The sequence below is a fragment of the Chiloscyllium plagiosum genome, chromosome 9 (genome assembly GCF_004010195.1).
Source record: "Chiloscyllium plagiosum isolate BGI_BamShark_2017 chromosome 9, ASM401019v2, whole genome shotgun sequence".
NCBI lineage: Eukaryota > Metazoa > Chordata > Chondrichthyes > Orectolobiformes > Hemiscylliidae > Chiloscyllium > Chiloscyllium plagiosum.
The window spans coordinates 63,391,883-63,416,444 of NC_057718.1; the positions used below are offsets into that span (position 1 = coordinate 63,391,883).

Below are 24,562 nucleotides of genomic sequence, written 5' to 3' on the forward strand. Positions count from 1 at the left end.
ATGGACAAAAGAGCTGAATTTCAGAGATGAGGTGAGAGTAAGAGCCCCTGACATCAAGGCCACATTCAAGGCATGTGGCATCAAGGTGCCCTAACAAAACTGAAATCAATGGTTTTCAGGGGGCAAACTCTCCACTGGTTGAGTCATACCTGGCACATATGAAGATGATTGTGATTGTAGGAGGTCAGTCATTTCAGCTTCAGGACATCTTTGCAGGAGATGCTCAGGCTAGAGTCCTAGGCCCAACCAATTTCAGCTGCTTCAATAACCTTCCATCATAAAGGTCAGAAGTGGGGATGTTTGTTGATGTTCAGCACCATTTGTGACTCCTGGATACTGAAGCATATTTAAATACAATAAGATCTGCACAACATCCAGGCTTAGGTAAACAATTGGGAGTAACATTTGCATCCCATAAATGCCATGCAATGACCATCTCCAATAAGTGACAGACAATCTAACCACTATTGCTTGGCCTTCAAGTGGTATTATCATCACTGAATCCCCCATTATCAACATCTTTGGGGTTACCATTGATCAGACACTGGACTTGCCAGATTAACACAGTGGCTACAAGAGCCAAGTCAAAGGCTAGGAATACTAGCCTCTTGACTCTCCAAAGCCTGTCCACCACCTACAAGGCACAAGTCAGGAGTGTGATGAATACCCCCTGGATTGGTGCAGCCCAACAACACTCAAGAAGTCTAACACCATCTCGGACAAAGTAGCCCGCTTGTTTGACTCAACATCCACAAATATTCACCCCACAACACTCTTGCTCAGTTGCAGTAGTGTGTACTATCTACAAAATGCACTGCAGAAATTCACCAAAGATCCCCAGCACCTTCCAAACGCACGACTATTTCCATCTGGAAGGATAAGGGCATTAGTTGCATAGGAACACCACCTGTAAGTTCCTCTCCAAGCCACTCACCATCCTGACTTGGAAATATATTAGCAAGACTTCACTGCCACTGGGTCAAAATCCTGGAATTCCCTTCCTAATGGCATTGTGGGTCTACACAAACACAAAGTGCAGTGATTCAAGAAGGCAGCCCACCATCACCTCTCAAGGACAACTAGGAACAGGTAATAAGTTCTGACCAGCCAGTGAATGAATAATAAAAAAACTATATACAGGTTGTTCTGCCATAACGCATGTTTCATTAATACAAATTCACTATAGCATGCTTAACGAATTGGGTCACTGTTTTCAAGATGCAAATCTTTAAAGTGTGTATTGCTTCTAATGGAATTCTAGCCCCATTGGTTTAAATGGTGCAGCTATTCTAACATTCTCTTATAATACAGGGTTGCATGAGAACAGAACTACTGCGTTACAGCAGAACCGATTGTAGTTTAATTTCTCTCTGAATGGAACAATCTATAAATTTTCAAAAATGACAATGGATCTAAATTCATCTGTAGGCTTGTTGATTCAAATCTGTAACAGCTAAATTACTTGATTAGTGTCTTATTATTAAAAACAAAAATCAGTAACAAAGACAAACTAAATCAAGTGCCAAGATTAGAGTGGTGCTGGAAAAGCACAGCAGGTCAGGTAGCATCTGAGAATCAGGAAAATTTCCTGATGAAGGGCTTTTGCCCGAAATGTTGATTTTCCTGCTCCTCGGATGCTGTCTGACCTGCTGTGCTTTTTCAGCAAATGGCCTACTCCTGCACCTATTGTCTATTGAAATGTAGATTTTCCTGCTCCTCGGATGCTGTCTGACCTGCTGTGCTTTTTCAGCACCACTCTAATCTTGACTCTAATCTCCAACATCTGCAATATCTACTCTGTCTAAATGAAATACCATACAGCTTAGGCATAAGCAAACTATATTGTAAACCAAACCTGGTCATGGCAACAGATGCTGCAATAGATTCTCACAGAGGTTACTACACAGCAATGGCCGAATGGTATTATCACTACACTGTTAATTCAGAGATGCAGGGAATGTTCTGGGGATTCAGGTTTGAATCCCACCATGGTAGATGATGTAATTTGAACTCCAAAATCTGGAAGTAAGAATCTAACTTCAATGATCGTGAATACATTGTCAATTGTTGGAAAAACCCATCTGGTTTACAAATGTCCTTTAGGGAAGGAATCTGCCACCCTTATCAGGTCTGGCCTACATGTGACTCCAGACCCATAGCAATGTTGACTTTTAACTGCTCGCTAGGCCATTAGGGATGGGCAATAAATGCTGGGTTGTCCAGTAACACCCTCATCACATGAATGAATAAAAAATAAAAATTTAGAAGGAAAGCTGGTTTGAATTTATTCTCTTCCAATTCTGAGATGAGATGTCACATTTCTACGATTCTGCTAGTGTACATTTTTTGAATCAAATAGTAGATGTTGAAAAAAAAAAATTCAGTGTCATTTTGTCATGTTATAATAGAAGATTAAAATTGCAAATGCTTATACTACATTCTAACCCAAGATGAAATTACAGTCTTATGATAATTTCTGACACACTGCATTTCACAGAGATCATTTTTAATTCTGCTTTGAGCACTTACATGTTAGCAACTGATGTAATGACCACAAATTACATTGATGACTTGTATTAAAAAATTAAGATCCCTAACTTAAAAATCACACCTGCCAGGTGAAGCCATTTTTCACCACACTTAATGCTCACAAAGATAAATCATTACAAACATGACACAAACACAGTCATAGTGAAGGCTGGGGAGGTATAATGATATTAATGATAAGCACAGTCAGCATTATCACGTAAACTAGTTGTTACAAGACTTCAAAAATTATTTTGAAGAAAGGCCTGTTCCTGAAGAAGGGCCTGTGCCCGAAACGTCGAATCTCCTGTTCCCTGGATGCTGCCTGACCTGCTGGGCTGTTCCAGCAATAAAGTTTCAACTTTGATCTCCAGCATCTGCAGACCTCACTTTCTCCACTTCAAAAATTATGTCAGGTTCAAACAGATAGTGCCCCAATACTTGGAACAGTGATTCAGGATGCTTGTTGTTGCTTTTGTGCCATCAATAATGGTGCAGAACAACATCACAGTATGATATTAAATACTTTCATTTTCACTATGTGAGATGAGTGATGTCTACCTCCACCAGAAATAAAAACTTGGTCGGGATAAAAGTAAATCATGAAAGCAAGTGAAAGGAAGAAAGAAAAACAAGCAGGCATTCCAAATGCCTGATAGTAATACAAACAGTGTTAGTGATATCCTCATCAAGTTTGATAAGTTAATTCAGAAGTTAAAAACATAACATGGGAATTGAAAGCACCCTCTCACCTTAAGCTCTAACGTGGCACCAAAAGCCATCCTGAAATCCCCCTGAAGACCTTTGCTGAAAACCCTTTGAAATGTTTGCTTGAAGAGGGAAGTGTTGAAGGAGTCCCCCATCACAATGTAACCGCTGGGTTGACAGAAACGGACACAGATTGTAAAGTTATTTAATGTACACTTTGTGACATTCACCAATATATACTTCAAATATTTTTCAACAAGAAATATGTCTATTACTTCCATTACAAGGCTGAGAATGAGCTTCAGATGGAAGACAGTAATCAAATCTTTATGAAAATCTCTGGAGAATGCATTGGATTTCTAAAGCTTGCTCGGGTTGGTCATTAAAGGTTGTGGGTTCAGGTCCCAGCAGAGTCGAGTTTGGGGGTCCAGTTGTGGCACCATGGTAGTGTCCCTAACCCTGGACCAAGAGGCCGGGATTTAATTCTCACCTGCTCCAAAGGTATGTAATAATCTCTCTGAATAGTTTGATTAGGAAAATAGGTAATAAAAAGAAACAACAGCATCTCAACCAGTCATCCTACTATACAGGAGAGCAGTTATTCACTGCAGAGCCAGACTTTGAGTTTATTATGCTTCTTGTCTCCTGTCTCTGCCTCAAAGACATGACCATGTATTTCTACCCTTTTAATATATCTGCAAGAGCTCAGTTTCTTCATTTCTGACTCTATTTATTGTTGCTTTAATTTTTCCTTTGTTGTCTGGTTTCCAAAATATTCACAGTTTTCAAGCTTGCTTTTTGAGATTTTAAGCTTCTGCTCTTAAGAGAAAGTTTCCTTAATTTCCTCTTAAAGACACAAATGGATATTTCCTTCTGTGCTTTTATGAACCATGGAATAGTTTTGTTGTAACATCCTGCTCACCCACCAAATTGGTTAGAGAGTCAATAGACAGTTGCTAATGCCATGACACGGAGAAAGAGCCTCAGCTGAGCCAGGCTTCTAAGCTTAAAAATGGTCCCTCTACTTCAGAAGGGCCACTGGTTTGGAAATTAACTAGTGCATTTCGACCTTGACTTCTTAAATGCAACCAAGTGGAAACTCTTTCTGAGGGGGTTTTATTTAGCTTGTTCTTGTTGTAATCCTTCCTACTCCCTTGATGGTCCTTAATTGTGCAAAATTAGCCAGTGTATTTTTTTTTCAATATTCAATATTCAATATTTTGATGAGGAAATCATTTTAAACAAAAATCATTTTAAACATTAACATCTTTAAATGTGACATACTAATGATGGAGAAAATTTCATCCAATCACTTTCTGAATATTCATATCAACTAAGTGTTTGGTTATTTTGATGGAGACTCATGGAACTTTGCTTCATCAGGAACCCTTACTGTTCTCTCAAAACAAGAGAAAAAAAAAGATTCAACTCATCAGGTTGAGAGAACTATAAATCTATTGCTTATGGTTTAAGTTACACAATAACTAGATCTCAATGTTTTATGTAGAGCAGCACGGTGGCTGAGTGGTTAGCACTGCTGCCTCACAGCACCAACGATTTGGGTTTGATTCCCGCCTCAGGCGACTGTCGGGCGACATCCTCCCCATGTCTACTTAAATTTTCTCCGGGTGCTCCGGTTTCCTCCCACAATCCAAACAAGTGCAGGTCAGGTGAATTGCCCATTTAGGTGAGTTAGTCAGGCGTAAATATAGGGTAGGGTAGGGTAGGGGAATGGGTCTGGGTGGGTTACTCTTCGGAGGGCCAAAGGGCCTGTTTCCATACTGTAGGGATTCTAATCTAATCCATTGGTAAACACTTGCCCAGACAAGTTGCAGCAACACTTTAATTCCAAAAGACCAGTCTGATCCAGGGCACAAGCATAGATGTCAATGCAATGTCCATTTACTGCTGCACGGTTTGCTAGAGCGTCATAGTGCTGAAGAGAAAAACAAATGAAAATTACAAAACATAACTGAAAGAGAACAATCCTAACAACAAAGCCAGCACAGGAGCAGTCAAGTGTGGAGATCAAAATCATGATTACAGCTTTAGTGATGCCGAGAGTTTGCGGAAGCGAGAGCAAGTGGTCTTCTAAAGAAGGATCAAACTAAAGAATGAAGGAGGGGGCAAGTACGTTACTCTTATCACATTTTAGGATATTTGAGAGCGTTTAAAGTGCAATAATTGTTACATTGGTAAACACAACAGCCAATTTGTGAAGATTCAAAAACAAAATGAATGACTACAGAGTAGCTTAGTGGTTAGCACTGCTGCCTCACGGCAGCAGGGACCTGGGTTTGATTCCACCCTCAGGTGACTGTGTGGAGTTTACATGTTCTATCCATGTCTTCATGGGTTTCTACCGGGTGCTCTGGTTTCATCCCACAGTCCAAAGTTGTGCAGGTTAGGTGGATTGGTCATGCTAAATTACCCATAGTGTTCAGGGATGTGTAGGTTAGGTGTGTTAGCCATGGGAAATGCAGAGTTACAGGGATAGGGTAAGGGAATGGGTTTGGGTGGGATGCCCTTTGGAGGGTTGGTGTAGACTTGTTGGGCCAAATGGCCTGCGGGGATTGTATGGATTATTCTATGGATGATTAAATAATCTAATTTTAGTGGTTGTTGTTTGTAGGAAGTAATTTTGGTCAGGAAATCAAAACTTGCTACGATAAAACTAGTGACTCTAGATTTGTATGTACATTTTTAAGCAGCCAGAAATGTCTTGATTTAATGACTCATCCAAAAGATGGCATCTCTTACAGTGCTGTGGTCACTCAGCATCGTGCGGAGTTGTCAATTCAGATTATATGGTCAAGTACTGAAGTTTGACATGAAAAGTTGAGTCAATAGCATTGTACTAGCTGAGCCAATGCTAATCAATGAATCAAGAGTGCAATAGTGATTAACTATCACAATTTCATTCCATAAAATGAATTTAAAAATCAAAAAACTTCTCAACTACAAATTTTCTATCTCACCAATGAATTATATAACAGTAATCATTCATTGCTGTAAAAGAAAATCCACTGGTAACTTAATGGAAGTACAATTGAATTTGTTTTGATGTCCATCCCAGATGGAATTGGGTAAATTGTAATGAGTGGGCCGGTTTAAATTTTAATATGCAAGAAAGTATTAATCAAATCAAAGAGGATTTGATAGACATAGGGAGAAACAAGTTTTACTCGCAAAAGGATAAAAATGTAAATCATTGACAAAAAAAAACAAAACTGGGAAGAGGTAGTGGTAATGTTACTGGACTAGTAATCCAGATGACCAGAGCAAGGCTTTAAAGTTATGGGTTAAAATCTCACCAGTTATTAAATGGCAGGACTTAAAATTAACTAATAAATTTAGACTATTACAGGAAAGCTGGATTGAGAGTGTGGTGTTGGAAAAGCACAGCTGGTCAGGCAATATCCGAGAAGCAGGAAAATCAATGTTTTTGGCAAAAGCCTTTCATCAGGAAAGCACCTCTCAATAATGGTATCATGGAACTAATATAAATTTTGGTTAAAATCCATCTGGTCCTTTGATTTCCATTACAGAAGCAATCTGGTACATTTATCCAGTCTGGTCTATATACAAGTTTACTTGGCCCTCTGAAATGGCCAAGCAAGCCACTCACAGTTCAAGGGCAATTTGGGATGAAGAACAAATGCTGACCTTGTCAGTGATGGCTGTATTCCATGAAAGAATGAAAAAAGTTCACTCTGTAAATCTCTTAGCTTGTATGCCAATAACTATTAAATAATTAGTGACATTCCATGCAACTATAACATTCTAAAATATCAAAAATAAAATAGACCAACCTTGGTCGCTTTCTTTAGGAATCGTGCATTATCCTTTTCTATATCATGCCATGAGCGAATGGGCGACTTAAGCTCATCCCCCACTACCATGCCGGGGCCCTGGGTAGGTGGTCCTCCAGTGAACAACATTATTCTAGCTCCAGTGTTAGGAAAGCTACCCTGAGGAAGGCATTCAAATATTAGCATAATAAAACAAAGATCGACAAGAGATCAAGATAGGAGCAAATTACTGAAGATGCTGGAATCTGATCTGAAATCAACATGCTGGAGATCACACTGGCTCAGGTTGCACCCATCGAGAGAGAGAAAGCCAACGTTTTGAGTCCAGATGACTCTTCATCACAACTGAAGTGGTGTGGGGGCGGGGCCTTTATGTTATAATTGGGGGAGGGGGTGTGGAGTTGGCATGCTGGGGGAGAAAAGATGTTGATAGTAGAGATCGTGAACCAACTCCCATTCCTTCCCTTCCTTTTAGCTTTACTTGTTACATTCACAGTCACCATGTCTTCTCTCCATTTCCCCTACCCCAGTTGGACTATCTGTTATTTCCAGTCTGGCAGTTAGGCACATCATTGTTCTGCCATTCTCGCATTCTGATCACTTAATCTGAACTATCAACATCTTTTCTCCTCCAACACTCCAATGCCACCCCTACTCCCAACCAACTGTAGCATAAATTCTGCCCCCTCCACACTTCACTTCTGCTTTGATGAGCAGTCATCTAGACATAGAATATAGAACTGTACATCACTGGAATGGGCCCTTCGGCCCAGGACGCTGTGCCAAACAGGACACTAAACTAAACTAATCCTTTCTGTCTGCCCTTGGTCCATATCCCTCCATTCCTTGCATATTCATGCACTTACCTAAAAGTCTCTTAAAGCACATATCATATATGCCTTCACCACCACCCCTGACAGTGCATTCCAAATTCTTCTCTGTGAAAAACTTGCTCCTCACATTTCTTTTGAACTTTCCCCTTCTCACCTTAAATGCATGCCTATTACTATTAGACATTTTGACTCAATACTATCTACGCATCTCATAATTTGGTACACTTCTATCAAGTCTCCCCTCAAACTCCGCCGCTCCAGTGAAAACAAAGATTTTCTAGCATCTCCTTATAGTTCATATTCACTATTCCAGGCAGCATGCTGCTAAACCTCTTCTGCACCCTCTCCAAAGCCTCCACATCCTTCCGGTAATGTGGCAACCAGAATTAAACGCAGTATTCCAAGTGTGGCCTAACCAAAGTCTTATAAAGCTGCAACATGACATCCTAGATCTTGTACTGAATTCCCTGACCAATAAATACAAGCATGTCATACGCTTTCTTCACCACCCTATCTACTTGCATGGCCACTTTCAGTGAGCTATGGATTTGAACCCCAAGATCCTGCTGTACAATTTTGTTCAGGGTCCTGCCATTAACGGTATACTTTTCCTTAACATTTGATCTTCCAAAGTGCAGCATCTCACACTTACTCAGATTAAACTCCATCTGCCATTTCTCTGACCTGATCTGCAACTGATCTATGTCCCGCTGTATACTTTGACAACTTTCTACACTATCCACAGCTCCACCAATCTTTGCATTGTCTGCATCCTTAGTAATCTACCTATTTACATTTTCATCCAATCACAAACTGCAGAGGCCCCAGTACAGATCCTTGCAGAACACCACTAGTCATGGACCTCCAGACTGAAAAACAACCTTTCACCACTACCCTCTGCCAATTCTGAAACGTTAGCTTGCTCTCTCTCCATGGATGCTGTCTCACTTGCTGTGATCTCCAACATTTGTTGTTTTCAAGAGATCAAGATAATCAAATACAGTGTTGGCTTTAGCTCCCATCATATTTCAACAACATCACTTCAAGTCACAGAAAAAACTTGGAGCAACAGAACTGCATTAACAACACAATTTAAAAACAAAGACTTCTTGCACATAAAGCTTCAATATTTTCTTCCTCCAAATTGTGGGACACTGAAAAATATCAGTTAGACATCTCATATATAATTTCTTTCCCCAGATGAATTGCTCTACTGGGAAACCCACAGATTAGCACCTAGCAAACATTTAATATTGCTGAGTGTTTATTTCCACTTTATTTTTCACTGTTCTTGTTCCTTGATAAAGGGAAAAACAACAACTCTTACATTTTTCTTCTCTGTTAGCCAATAGAAAACTTACCATTGCTGAGTGTTCATTTCCACTCAGCAATGGTAAGTTTTCTATTGGCTAACAGAGAAGAAAAATGTAAGAGTTGTTGTTTTTCCCTTTATCAAGGAACAAGAACAGTGAAAAATAAAGAGAAAAATGTATCCATTAAAAATCTATATGAGATACAAACACTTTCTTTTCTTTTAGAAATTCTTGAGCCAAACAGTTATATATGAACCTGTGAGATGACTTACTCCCAATCACTGGGTAGATTCCATCAACAACCACTAGTTGCTGAATGAGCGAGTATAGAAGTGTGTGCGAACAGTGGATATGTACGGTCAGTTTTCCCATTGTGTGGGAGACCAGTGAAGAGAGCCCAACTGACCCATGTGACAACCACACTTGTTCCAGGAAATGTTTATTAATAAATCTCCTTAATTAAAACTCCAACAGGAAGCTAGGACCGAAGGCCTGTTCTGGCTGTACTGTTCGATGTTCTATCCAACATGAATACTATCCTGAGGAAATTAATTCACAATTTCTTCTAAAACAAATTAAATGTCAGGTATTAAACTACTAGGGAAATGGAGAAATTTGTTTGTTCAGTCTATTTTAATGGTTTAACATCCCAAAATTATTACATAAACATGAAGCTACAGCTCAATACCTCCAGCAAACCAACTGCTATGGATATGGCCACACCAGTAGATCGCAAAGGTCTTTTGCCCTGAGGTACAGGCCAGGGGTCTCTCTGAAGTTCTCCAAGCAGGTCTGTCAAGTTCATGTCAATCTTCTGCACTGGCTGCAAGAACCTTAGAAAAAGCAGCATATCATCTGTGTTGTTAGCTGAAGCATCTTAAATAAGCATAAACTATCAAAGCTCGCTGCCAGGCAGCTAGGTATTCAACTTTGTAAATAGTGTTAGGAATTATCAGAGGTTAAGGGAAACAGTTGGGGTGTGTTTTATTTTAAATGTACTATCTGAAATTAACCAAATTTGTAATAACAGCCTGAAGTCTAGATTCTTGAGCGTTTTATTTACTATGTATTCATTCAAGTAAAGCATTCAAGTAAAGCTTCTCCCTAAATATATTTTTCTTTAAATGATAAAATATTAAGACTTATTTTTTTCATGCAACTCTTAACTGCCTGCAGTTACAATACCTGCTGGATATGCCATGATGTTCCTGTGGTTGAGGGGCCCTTCCTTGAACTGCTGCAGATGGCTTTGTGAGACCCAACATATCCTGTTCAAAGTAGGCAAAGTGAAAAAAAACTAAATACCTGTACTTCAATACAAGAAACTAATCAAGTCACATTTCAAGTGGCTTGGTATTATGGAGATAGTGGAGATTTAACATTCTCACCCAAGTCTCTTGCTCCATAGCAAGTTAAAAAATACTAGTTTGAAAAACATGAACACTACATTAAGCAGTAATTTATTCCTCATCAGCATGGACACACCTTATTAGGATAATTTTTTTTTAACAGAAATGGTTAAATATGTCTTTTTTTTACTTTTATGACAAAATAATTGCATAATGAAAACTAACCACATCTCAAACTTTTCTGGATGGAAACTGAGGAAGCTGAATTAACATTGATAAAAGCAATATTAACAAGGGTGCTTTAGATTGATTTACTGAATAAGAGATGAGCGCAGTTGAACTCAACTGTACCATTCAAAAAGAAAAATACAAAAGCTAAAATTTGTTGCAAACTTTTAAAATGGCATTATTTCATCCTGTATTGTTCAAATTAAAGTTGCAAATACTCTCCTTATGAAAATAGTGTTTAGAAGCATTGATAGAAGCAGAGATGATAATAGGTTCTGATTCTGCAAATGCTAGCTTCAACAAAAGGACCGTCAGTTAACGTCGTAGAACTTATACAGCACTACTGCATTAATAATGAACTTTGATGAGAAGTAGAGCAAAGTTACAAAACCTTAACTTGCAAGAAATGCATTTTTTGTCTAGAAAAATGCTGTAAAACAGAAAAACTTGGAAGTTGAAATGTCTACGTCTTGAAGAGATTTACTTCAAGTAACTTCAATGAAATCTTTGAACTTTGCAATAACCCCTCAAGCTCACCTGAATTTGCTTTGCTGTTAGGTCCTTTGTTCCCCTGAAGACATAGCTTTTGGAAATCCCTTCGCAGTTCAGTTCATGGACCTGTACCATTCGACCAAACGTAATCAGACCAACCAGTGCGTTGGAAGGAAGCAGACTCAGGGACATTTGCAGAGATTCCTTCAGAGCCTGAAGATCATCTTCCTCCAGGCAAGTATCCACCACATACAGGAAGATGAGGGGGGCCGGAGTACCTCGCTGTTCAATACCCGTTAAAAAGACCATTATGCAAATTATATAAGCATGAAGAGATACATAAGACGACTCAAAATACCTTGTGAATTCAAATCATTTAAATTACAAATTAATCTAACAAATAAAATACTATGGCATTGTAATATGAATGCAGTGAGAATGCCCCTGACATTACCTGGACAACGTACTCAATAGTTGAAAACTGTGGCAGTAGCTCAGCTGGCTGATTTACTTCAGAAATGCCTGAGTAAGATGATGAAAACTGTAGAACAGATAATTTGCAAAGATAAGAACCAAGTAATTTTGTGACTCGACAAGCACAAAAGTGTGCACTGAAAATCAAAATATAGAATTCACATGGAATACAAATTTACAGTGCAAAATTCCTTCATTACACAATGTTTGGAAAGACAAAGTCTCTGCAATATTGGTGGATATTTTCCATCATTCAAATATTCATAGCAGGAATATTCCACTCTCCTTACATTTTTAAGGAAAAAACCACATCCAAATTGTTATGATGAGCATTATACTTTTTGAAACCTTTAGATTTAATGACTGATAATATCCACCAGATACTTCAAGATAGAGTATATTTTCACAACTCATTCGCAACAGGTGACAAAAATCATTCAATGAGAGGTGAACAAAATTGATACAATTAGTTACATTTTCGAAACAATCCAATTTCAAGCTTCAAAAGATTAAAAGAATATATTAAGAACATAAGAAATAGAAGCAGGAATTTACAATTTAACATCTCAAGCTTGCTCTGCTATTCAACAAGATCAAGGCTCAAAGTTAAAAATCGCACAACACCAGGTTATAGTCCAACAGGTTTATTTGGAAGCACTAACTTTCGGGGCACTGCTCCTTCATCAGTCTTCATCAAGGCTCATCAAGGCCTCAACTTCTCTTTCATGTGAGCTTAGCACAGCTGTCAACTCTGATATTTAAAAAGTCTCTCTGTCTCCTCTTCAAATACTTTCAGTGGCCTAGCCCCCATAACTCTGTTGGGTACATAATTCCAGACATTGACCAGCATCTGGGAGAAGAAATTCATTCATAACTCAGTTTTAAATATTCTGCGACCATGACCCTTAGTTTGAGGTTCCTCCATTTATGGAAACACATTCTCAACATCACCTTCTCAAACCCCCTCAGAGTCTTGTATGGTTTAATAAGATTATTTTGAACTTGGATAAAGGCCTAGTCTATTTATCAGCTTTTGATAAGTCAAACCGTTTCAGTCAGGAATCAACCTAGTGAATATCTTTTGAACTGCCAGTATATTCTAATTTGCACTGGCATCACATTGACATTTTCCTAATCTGCCAAACCCTCTTGGAAATCAGTAAGTCCTAGGATATTTTGACCAATGCATCCACTATCCTGCAGCCATTTTCTTTAAAATCTTAGGATGCAAGCCATCAGGTCCTGGTGACTTGTCTGCCTTTAGTCCCAATAGTTTGTCAAATACTGCGTCCCTCGTGATAGAGTTACAAGATTTTTCCTCCCATTAGCAAACTGCTTCTCTGTTTACAGTGTACTCCACATCAAAAACCACCAAATACTGATTTAAATTATCTGCCATTTCACTGTTCCTCACTATCAATTACTGAGGTCCCACCCTTATCTTAGCTTGTATTTCTTTTGATAAACCCACAGAGGTTCTTGTTGTTGGTGTTTATATTTCTTGCCAATTTACTTTCACAATCAATTTTTTCTGTTTTTATTAGCTTTTTAGTCATCTACTGCTGTTTCTTCCACAGTCTGTTTCACAGTGATGCTGGCTTGCTGCACATTTTCTGCACTGTAGAGATTCCTTGATTCTATGATTCTTTTCCAGTCTGCACCGTAGTGATGCTGGCTCATCACACATTCCGCCAAGTCCCTAAATATTCGAGATTATCCACTACAAATTATGCATGGTAGGTACAAGGGGATTAAAAATTTAAATAAGAGCTATTCCATCCAGATAAAGATTGACATGTTCCATGATTTGACTTGATTGTCGAACATTCACGTGCAAAGTATAAAATAGACATACTTTAATGACTTCGGAACATTAAAATTTTTAGAGCATCAGTGCTCTTCTAGGTTCCCAAGTTAAATAATTTGACATTTTGGGTTTTGTTTTTAAATTGCTTTTGTTGCATTCTATACTCAAAACTATTTTTACTGAGACATAGTTAAAGTATATTTCACTGCTGACAACAAAAAAAAGCCTTTTTGAATCCACAAGGGGCATCTATAAACAAAGGTTCTTCCATCAAGGTGAATCTCTTCTTAAGTATGAAACGCGACCTATCAACAGTGGAAAGAAGATTTCCAACAATTCTTCAATCATGAATCTATAATAGCAGCTGGCACTTCTCAAGCTGTTCTCTAGTATTCTGTGTAGAAACAATAGGTAACTCACAGTCGATGGAATTGCAAAAAGCAATAAAAAGAATGAAAATGTCTGCAGTCCAGTAGTATTCTTTGTTGTTTAAATTTTTTATTGAGAAATTTTCTCTTTATAAAACTTATAAAATTACAAGAATATAACAATCTAAAATTATAACATTTACAATGAACTAACGACTACCCTACTCTACAAAACAAATCAGTAAATAAATAACGCCACTCAGCACAACCACACTGAAGCTCCCAACCTTAGGAAGCCTTAATTATTACACCCGTATTTATTTGGGATTCTTCCTCTCAAGACACAACGTTCACTAAACCTAATGATCATGACTAAACAAAAGCCCTAATTAAAATGGTAGACAAATCTGCTTCCGGGTAATTCAAAAAGTGTTGCCATGACTTATAAAAAAGTTCTGTTTCATGGTGCACCATGTTTGTGAGGAAAACCAAAGGGATGTGCTCCATAATTAATTTACGCCACCCCATCAGGCCCAGAGGGTTCTCATACTCCCAGCTCATCAGAATGTTCTTCCTCGTACAGTAAGTTAGAATGTTAAGTAACTTTTTCCCATGTGCATCTAAGGAAGATAAAGTCAGCAAGCCCAAGATAAGAGAGACTGGTCTACCTTAACTTCGGTCCCCAGGACCCTCTCTATTACTCCTGCCACAGCGCTCCAGTACCTATGAAGCTTGTGACATGACCACAAACAATGAGTCAAGGTACCCATGCTTATTGTGCACTTGGGGCACATTGGAGATGCTCCCTTTTTGAATTTCGCAAGACGATCGGAGACCAAATGCATCCTGTGAAGCACCCTCAACAGCATAGCGTGTGTTCTGTTACAGATCCAGAACTTTCTCACATTCTCCCAAATGTCCTCCCAAGTCTCTGAGGTGATCTCCATTCCCAACTCTTGCTCTCAGACTTCACATAGTTGCTCAATACCGCTCAAAGCACTGCACTTCGGTTGGTGGTAGAGAGCACTAACCAAGAGATTACTTATGGCATGAAGCACTCTCTTCTGTGTCAGATCTTTAGGGGTTGGTCAAAAGCATAGTCTTTTATTGGATAACATCCCTAACCAGAAAGAAATGAATATGGTCTCTGCTGGGCAATCCATACTTGCGGCTCATTTGGTCTAAGGACATCATAATCTCCCCAGTAGAAGACTCCCCTAATTGCCCAAAAGTTTGAATCCAGGAACCATCATCCCTGAAGGGAATCCTGGCGTGCCACCAACTATAGGGGTAAGAAAGGAGGTTTTAGATTAACTGCCCTCGCTCTGTCGCATTGCTCTCCAGGTTTTGACCATATTAACACTGATTGGATTCTGACAGTATTCCATAACTGTCCTCGTCTTACCCTTAAACAACAGACTAGTAAAGGGGCACTTTGCCTGGGAGGCCCTGATATCCAACCATATTGACTTCGGATCCTCAAGCCCAGTCACTCGAAGGACAGGAGGATGCTTAGTCGGTATGTCTTAATATCTGGAAAGTCTACTCCCCCCAATCCTTGGGGTAGCTGCAATTTGGCAAGCTTAATGAGGGGCAGCCTGTGACGCCAAATAAAAGAACAAAGCATCCAGTGAGTCTCCACAATGTTTGCCTGGGAAACATCAGAGGGAGCATTCATATGGGAAGTAGCAAACGACCAAGGACATTCATTTAGATATGGGTTATCTGACTTAACCAGGGTATTCGAAGGGTCTCTCGTCTTTGAAGATCTTGTGTAATCATGTCAAGCAAATGAGCAAAATTAGTCTTAAATAATTGATCAAAAGGCGAGAGTAACAAAAATACTTAATTAAAGAAACCCCCCTCACTTGCCACCATTTAGAGGGGAATCGTAATTCACCTTCAATATCAGGTATTCCCCTAAGACCCCCATGGGCATAGCCTTCGACTTTGCAAAATTGATCTTATATCCTGAGAAAGAGCCAAATAAATTAATACAATGTATTAAATGGGGTACAGAAACTGCTGGGTTTGATAAGAGGAACATCATCTGCATATAATGTGAACTAATGTGCCCTTGATCCCACTTCCAGGGCAGCTATGTTGGAGCCCCTCTAGATACCCTCTGCTAACGATTCAATCACCAACGTTAACAGTAGCAGTGAGGGGGGATAACCTTGCTGACTGCCCCTACTGATACTGAAATTACTAGATCTTACACCACTGGTGAGAACCATTGGCAAGTGGATCACTATACAAGACATTCACCCATCTGACAAAGATCTCACCGAGACCAAACCATTCCAAAGTATAAACAAGATATGGCCACTGCATCTGGTCAAATGCCTTCTCTGCGTCTAAATAGATCACCAGTCCCTGAACCGATAGCTGCTGACATACTTGCACCATATTCAATAATCTTCTAATATTATTGGAGGACCTGTGGCCCTTTATAAAACCCGTATGGTTCTCCTCAACAATAGAGGGAAACATCCTCCCCAATCTCAACACAAGTGTCTTGGATAAAATTTTATAAAGTCTGAATTTAACAGTGAAATGGGCCTATATTAGATTAGATTAGATTACTTACAGTGTGGAAACAGGCCCTTCGGCCCAACAAGTCCACACCGACCCGCTGAAGCGCAACCCACCCAGACCCATTCCCCTACATTTACCCCTTCACCTGACACTACGGGCAATTTAGTATGGCCAATTCACCTAACCTGCACATTTTGGACTGTGGGAGGAAACTGGGGCACCTGGAGGAAACCCACGCAGACACAGGGAGAATGCGCAAACTCCACACAGAGAGTCGCCTGAGGCGGGAATTGAACCCGGGTCTCTGGCGCTGTGAGGCAGCAGTGCTAACCACTGAGCCACCGTGCCGCCCACAAATTGAAGCACAATGTGAAGCACAGTCCTCCAGAGTCTTCCCTGTCTTGAGAATGAGAGAGATGTTAGGCTCTCAGGGATGGCAGGAGGCAGTCATGACTGTATGAATAGTTGTACACATCCAGCATCAGCCCTGACAATATATTTATAAATTCTCTGGAATTCACTCGGGAGACCACCTGGGCCGGTGCCTTTCCACTTTGAAGCTGTCGTACTGCCTGCTGTACCTCTCGTACTGTTAAGGGGGCATTAAGAGGAGACGTCTGTGCCGAGGTCACACCTGGAAGGTCCAGGTTCTTAAAACAAAACTCTTAGCCAACCTATATAGTTCGACATAGTTCAGAGTAAAATCTCCAAAATGCTGCATTGATCTTTTTAAGAGTCACAAGTAAGAATCCCACTGCCTTCTCTGATTGATGTAATGGATTGGGGAGGGAGGTATTCTTTTTTCTGGCCAGATATGCCAGACCTACTGTCATGCTCAAACAGCTTTTAGTTCACGAAAGAGATTCTCTCTTTGCTCTTTGAGAGAGCATGGAGTACAATGTAACCCGGAGAGCTGTGACTCATTGCAATTTAGTTACTGATGCCCAAAATATGCTGTGTCGGCTGCCTTCAACCATGCCTTGAGCAGACGCTGCTGCTTTCCCTTCTGTCACTTTCGACTGGCCGAATAAGAGATATCCCCGTAGCGTACACTTTAGCAGTCTCCCAGAGTACAGACAGGTTACTAGCTGTACCCGAATCGATAGCCAAGAACACTTCAAATTCACTCGAGAAGTACTCGATACACTTACTGTCCTTGAGAATAAATGGAGCACTTTGCCAATGCTGCGAACCTGTTCCATTGCCATTAATCTTAACCTCCAAATACTGCCGCATGATCAGAAATGGCTATGTTTCCAATTTTACAGGACATCACCGAATCCAGAAAAACCGAGGGGAGCTAAAAATGGTCTATCCTAGTAAGACACTTTTGCGGATTAGAGAAAAAGTGTGGAGACATGTCCAAATGTCCACCAGTCCCAATTCCACACATCAGTCAACTAGTTGCTTAGATTGCGAGAGATGTTTGGGGGACTTTTGGGCATTCTATCTACTGTGGGGTTCATCGGATGATTAAAGTCTCCCCCTATAATACTGTTTTGCATTCCAAGGGCAATCAAAATAGAAAGTGCATCAGTCAGGAATTTGAGGGGGTGTGCTGGGAGACTAAACATTTAGAATGCCATACTCTTCACCGTGTATTAAAGCTTTAAGAATTACGAACCGCCTATATTCATCTTTAATTTGGTCTAATAACTTAAATGGGAGATCTTCTGGACAAGTATGGACAGTAGGCATAAATGAGCAACTCTAAGGTTGGCAAGATGTAACAAGTGCCACAGTGATCTGTGCTGAGGCCTCAAATCTTAACAGATCATATAAATGATTTAGATGAATGAATTGAAGGTATGGTAGCTAAATTTGGAAAAGTAGTTGGGAAGAAGAGATAAGGAGGGTATAAAGATCATGGATGTGTTAGGTGAGTGGACAAAGATCTGAAAATGAAACAATGTAGGAAAACGTGAAATTGTCTATTTGGCAAGAATAGTAAAAAAGTACTTGTATCTCAACTGGAGAGTGATCACAGAATCTTGAGACTCAGAAATCTGGGTTGCCAAGTGCTTTAAGCTTAAAAGATTAGTATGAAGGTACAGCAAGTAATTCTGAGAGCTGATGGAATGTTAAAGTTTAGAGCAAAGGGAATTGAATATGAAAGTGCACAATTATGCTTCAATTATACATGGCACTGCTGAGACAACATTTGGAGACCCAGAATATCAATCCCCTTAATTAAAGAATGATAGAAATTCAATGGAGGTACTTCAGAGAAGGCTTACTAGAGTATCTGTCATGGGAATGGATGAGATGTCTTAGGATGAAAGGCTGGACATGCCAAGCTTGTATCCATTAGAATTTAGATTGACTGAAATATTTAAATTCCTGAGGGTACTTGACAATGTAGATGTGGAAAGAAAGAAAGGTTTCCTCTAGTGGAAGAATCTAATATAAGGAGATCACTGATTCAAAATTAGGAGTTGCCCATTTAAGACAGAGATAAGGCAAATTGTTCTCCCAGTGGCTTTGGTATCTTTGGAATTTGTCCTCAAAAAGGTGGTGGAGGCAGAATTTTTGAATGTTTTTAAAGGCAGAGATAGGTAGATTCTTGATAAGCAAAGGGGTGAAAAGTTATCGGAGGTAGTCAGGATTCTTTAGTTGAGATTAAGATTAGATCAGTCATGATCTTGTTGAGTGGAGGACTGGGCTTGGCTTCAGTTAACTCAATGACCCAATTTCTACTGTTTCCTGGGAAAGAGAATTGTACAATTCTCTCGAAGAGATAAATGATCTTGTCTCATCTATTCTTCTCAAACTGATCACTCAAACTCTAGTTTCTCCTACAAGGAAAACATCCCCTCAGAATCCACCCTATTAGGTTTCCTCAGGAATTTTTTTAATCCCCCCCCAATAAGATCATCTCTCATCGTTCTAAACTTACAACGGTAGAAACCTGTAAAATCCCATCCTTCAGAATCCACAGGATACTGTGGGTATTTAAGTGTGGAACACTTAAATGAATAGCAGAACTTTGGAAAGCTAGAACAAGAGTTTAGCCTTTTTCAAAAATTTCTTCCTGGCCAACTGCTATCTTTCATTTTGCCAACTCACACATTAGGTGGTTAAAATTCCCCAAGCCTTACCTGGTTTCTCTGGAAACAAAAGTTGCATGCCCATAATTTTGCTCTATAGTCCACTTGACTGTTTTAAAATAAGAAAAAAAAAATCAAGTCATTCTTGTTACTTTGAAGAACAACTTTATTTTTCATTATGCAAATTTTTTTTATTTACTTTGAGCATATTTAAAATGGGGCACATATCACATCATTCAATTTCGTCCATCTATAAAACTCAAAAATTGCGAAATTAAGTATTGTACTAGTCTGACAAAATACACTAGGCTACGTCACATGGTGATTGCTCATAACTAATGGTTTTATTTAAAATAATAGGAATATTTTCTCTTTTTCTGGCCAAGTCTAGTCTGATCAGTCTCATTGTATATAATATTCGTTAGTAGCACACCAATCCAAATCAGAACACCTAGGCAAAAATATTCGTGACCATTTCAATGTAGTTTACCTGACTGAATCAGAAAATTAGGGATTTAAATAGCTGACACTGCAAGGAAGTCAAATATAATCAAATCGATCAATTTACTTCAACCTGCAGGTTTTCATTCAGTCTCCAATAAACCACCCTAATCATGTCACCTCATATTTTAAGCATAGAAAAGATTGCTGAAAAGGTCATACGTCCCAAAAATTGGAAGATCTCATCAAATAGCATGTATTCTTAGTTGTTTATAACAGACAAGGTTCAGATCATACTCAACCAGCGTGCATTTACAGCACTAACAAGAGTGTCCAAATGGCACACATTCCAGAACATACCCTAAATAATCCTGAGTGTGGGAAGAGTTATGCTCAGAAATAATTGAGGATCATCAGTTGAGAATCATTGTTGGCATATTTGTACATACCAGAAGCTACATAGATTAATACATGAAGCCCTGTTCTTTGTAGATAGAAAGAACATGTATACACACCATTTCAATGCAAGAGGTGAAGCCATTATCTGCTTCATTTTTCAGAGTGATACTTGTTGGTCAAAGTCAACACACCAGATTTAAAATTTAAACAAAGCTTAGCAGTTGTCAGTCATCATTAACTGATACAGTCGCCATGGCAATGCTTCCATCAAAGACTACTTGCCAACAATCAGCTCTTTCCTCTCAGAGGATAATATTGTTTTTTGGGTTTTATTTGGTACTTCTTGTGAATTGTCCTGATGAGGGCAAGAATAAAACTTTGACAAAAAAGGTTTTTCAAAGATAGTGCATCAACAGCCTTAATTTTAAAATGTAATATAAATTATTCCAAAGATCATATCAAGACAGAATCCATATGCTGGTGGTCAAATTCAATAGAAAGCAAATTACTGCATAATCATGCCACTAATCAAAACTGCATTTCATTGGAAAATGCTACAAAATCCACTTTGTTGTGACTTTTGAGAAAGTAGTTTAATTGTTACAAAATGACCTAAACAACATTACAGGTACAAGAATCTTGAAATTAAAAATACCTCACATTTGTGGGCGGCACGGTAGCACAGTGGTTAGCACTGCTGCCTCACAGCGCCAGAGACCTGGGTTCAATTCCTGCCTCAGACAACTGTCTGTGTGGAGTTTGCACATTCTCCCTGTGTCTGCGTGGGTTTCCTCCGGGTGCTCCGGTTTCCTCCCACAGTCCAAAAAATGTACAGGTTAGGTAAATTGGCCATGCTAAATTGCCCGTAGTGTTAGGTGATGGGGTAAATGTAGGGGAATGGGTCTGGGTGAGTTGCTCTTCGGAGGGTCGGTGTGGACTTGTTGGGCCGAAGGGCCTGTTTCCACACTGTAAGTAATCTAATCTGTAAGTAATTTAATCCAGGAGAAAAAGAAATGTGCACATACAATATGACTAAATGAAATGAAGAAAAAACAGGCCAAGGATATTAACCTAATAAAGGCGTTCTGATGTCTGTATTAAATATTCAATATTTAATGGTTTATAACATTAATTTCAATAAGAAAATTACATTTCTGCATTAAAACCTCTTCAGGTTCTGGATTGTACACTTTTGAAAATATATTGGTACAATGTTACGATTTTGCTTGCTGTTGGATCAATTTTCTTTTAGTAAGGGTTGACAGTATGTTGGAATGAGGTCCACAGCAAAACAATAATCAATTCTAATTTCATTTCTATTGGTTTATTGCTTGCAATATACTAACGTATAAATAACTAAAAGAATTTTAAAATAAGACAATTCTTCTCTTTTAAAACAAGTATATCAATAATGAGATTCCAGATACTGTACCACAGTGGATTGAGGACAGCCCTACAGGTAGCCCTGCTGCACAGCACGGGTTCATATTGTATTGGCGGCAGATCTGGACGTTCTTTTAAAGGTGTAAAGAGACAAGCCAAAGGAACCACCATGCGCGTAGCCTCAAGTCGACTGGATGGCCACACATTCCAGCTGAACCGAACACCGTCACGTTCTTCATTTTGTTGAATGAATTCCTGGTATGTTGCCATGACTGCTGATGTTTTCTACAAAAAAAAACAAAATCACAAAAATGATACAGCACAGGACATAGCCATTCAGCCAACATCATCTCCAAACAACTAATTCAGCTAGTATTTCCCATACCTTTTCTTCATACCATGCAGCCTTTTCAGGTAATATTTAAAGATACTTGCTCTGAATGCACCACATAAGCATTGAAAATATGGAGAGAGCAAAATTCAGATATGACAATTGCAAATATATATATTTTTTAAAATCACTCTCTTATGTAGATTGAATACATACAGGGAGATTTTTACTAAAACACAGTATTTAAAGATATAACAAATGACATTTACCTAGACATGGCGACACTCCTCTTTCTTATATTGGGGATAGGAATTTAATGCTCTCCAACTTGGCAAGCTTGGAGGAAGGGAGAGCATTTCAATCAGATGGGAGGATGATGGGTAGAGGTGCCTTTCTGACTCTGGTTATACGTCCATGGTAGAGCAACCCATGGATCGCCATTTCGTCAAGCTACTCATTCTGCTGCTTCTGATATTTACCCAAGCTTTCCAGTTTCCTTAAATTGTACTATATCTGCCTTGTACCCTTTTCTACTTATGCAAATTGTATAATTCTACCACACTGAATACATGTCAACTTTAAAAAGTGTTGAGGAATAATCTGAATATCAGATATATTTATCACATTGTAAATCCTATTAAACAGAAGTACTTTGGAATGATGAAATTCAACAATACAAAATTCTCTAAGCTATTCAAGGCATAATTTAAAAACGAAATCAATCTATACAATCCCACTTGATCCCAACATTCTACAATTCATCAGTTTAGCATCTGGATAGTGAATAACATCGTATTACTTGATATTAAGCATATCATCATAAAAATCAGTTACCCAAATCACTGTAAATTCCAAGTTTGCAGATAGTAAACAAAGTTCCAACAGAGTACCATAAGTAGTTTCAAATCTAAAGTATATTATGAATATTAAATATGGTAAGCAGTCGTCATTGGGCAGAATGTTCTCATTTACAGTTAACAGTGAGATTAGAGGCTCCTGATCCAAAATCGCTCAGAGAGACTTTTCACATGGAATCTCCTGCTCTTCAGTTCATCTATGAGGCTCCCCAGCTGCATATTTCTTAAGAATACTCAAATCCACTGGAGAATAAGAGGCAATTTTATTGAAACATTCAAATTCTTAGAGATCTTGACAGAGCAGATCTGGAGAGGATACATCCTCTTATTGGAGAATCTCGAACTAGGGGTCACTTTAAAAATTAGGGGTCACCTATTTAAAAAAAAGAGACAAAATTTGTTCTCTCAGAGAATTGTGGGTTTTTGAAACTCTCCTTGAAAAGTTGGTGGAACAACATATTTGAATGATTTTAAAGTAGCAGTACATAGAATCTTGTTAAGCAAGGTATTGAATGGTAGTAAGAGGCATGCAAGAATGTAGGTTTGAGGTTACAATCAGATCAGCCATGATCTTATTGATTAGTTGAGCAAACTCAAGACACTGATTGGCCTCCTCCTGTTCCTGATTCATATATGCTTCAGGAACTGCATGTTAGGACCTTTGGCATTCACGTTGCTGGCAGCCTACTTAAAGCTGCACGCTAGATCAGATGCTGCAAACTAAAAATCGCCCCTCACATTACGATGCTCAACTGTCTTCATGAAGGATATGGCCAAAGGGAATAAAAGCTCAAATAGGAGCAAAGTAGTTGACACTGGAAACCCAAAATTAAAAAAAATTATTGGAGAAACACCAATTGTAGCAGCATCTGGGGAAAGAGTAGCAGAGTCAATGTTTCGAGTTCAATATGACTCAAAATTTGATCACATCAAAAAACATTGATTTAATTTTCTTTGAGGGTATAACTGGATGTGTAGATGAGGATAATGCAGCTGATGTAGTCTACATGGACTTCATCAAGGTTTTTGACAAGGTGTCACATGGGAGACCAATCAAGTCAGCAAGCACCTATAGGATTCAGGGCAATTTGATAAACTGGATCCAAATTAATTAGGTTGCAACAGGCAGAGGATGCTAGTCTTTTTGAGAGTGGTAGCCTGTGTCAGCATCGTAGCACAGTGTTTGGTCAGTAAGTTTGCAGATGGGACAAAAATAGTAAATAGGGGCAAGAAGAGCCTTATACTACAGGTCAATATATATGGATTAGTCGGTCAGAACAGTAGAGTTTAGTCTTGAAAATAAGAAGTTAATTATTTTGGGAGAACTAACATGGAAGTACTGATGATAAGAAGTGCCTTATTGTGTACTTCTATTGATTCTTTCTCACAGACGACAGTATGTGGAAGTCACTAGCTGAAAGGGTGGAAGAGACAGAAACCATCAGGACATTTCATAAATATTTAGATTGAGACTTGAGATGCTCTAGCATCAAAAGTTACAGATCAAGTACTGGAAAAAGTAACTGGATTAAGTGAGTGTTTGTTTATCAGCACAAACACAACTGGTGAAAGGGCTTCTTTTCTATTTGTATGATGATAGGTCTATGGTTCTTCCATGCAATTAGAGGAAGGTGAGTAAATCTGGATGCATGAGTG

The 24,562-nt window shown here is 39.0% G+C and overlaps 1 protein-coding gene across 1 annotated transcript in view; it reads right to left on the bottom strand.

Annotated features, from left to right (window-relative positions):
• LOC122552902 (protein transport protein Sec23B) overlaps positions 1–24,562 on the bottom strand; it is a 71,448-nt gene that overhangs the window by 34,969 nt on the left and 11,917 nt on the right. The window contains exons 2-10 of the mRNA XM_043696093.1: positions 21,768–22,003; positions 19,547–19,604; positions 11,716–11,802; positions 11,307–11,543; positions 10,378–10,460; positions 9,881–10,025; positions 7,047–7,205; positions 5,055–5,170; positions 3,279–3,402 (exon numbers count right to left, since the gene is read on the bottom strand). Of these exons, the coding sequence (XP_043552028.1) occupies positions 3,279–3,402; positions 5,055–5,170; positions 7,047–7,205; positions 9,881–10,025; positions 10,378–10,460; positions 11,307–11,543; positions 11,716–11,802; positions 19,547–19,604; positions 21,768–21,988 (1,230 nt within the window). The 5' untranslated portion in view covers positions 21,989–22,003. The remainder of the gene's footprint in view (positions 1–3,278; positions 3,403–5,054; positions 5,171–7,046; positions 7,206–9,880; positions 10,026–10,377; positions 10,461–11,306; positions 11,544–11,715; positions 11,803–19,546; positions 19,605–21,767; positions 22,004–24,562) is intronic.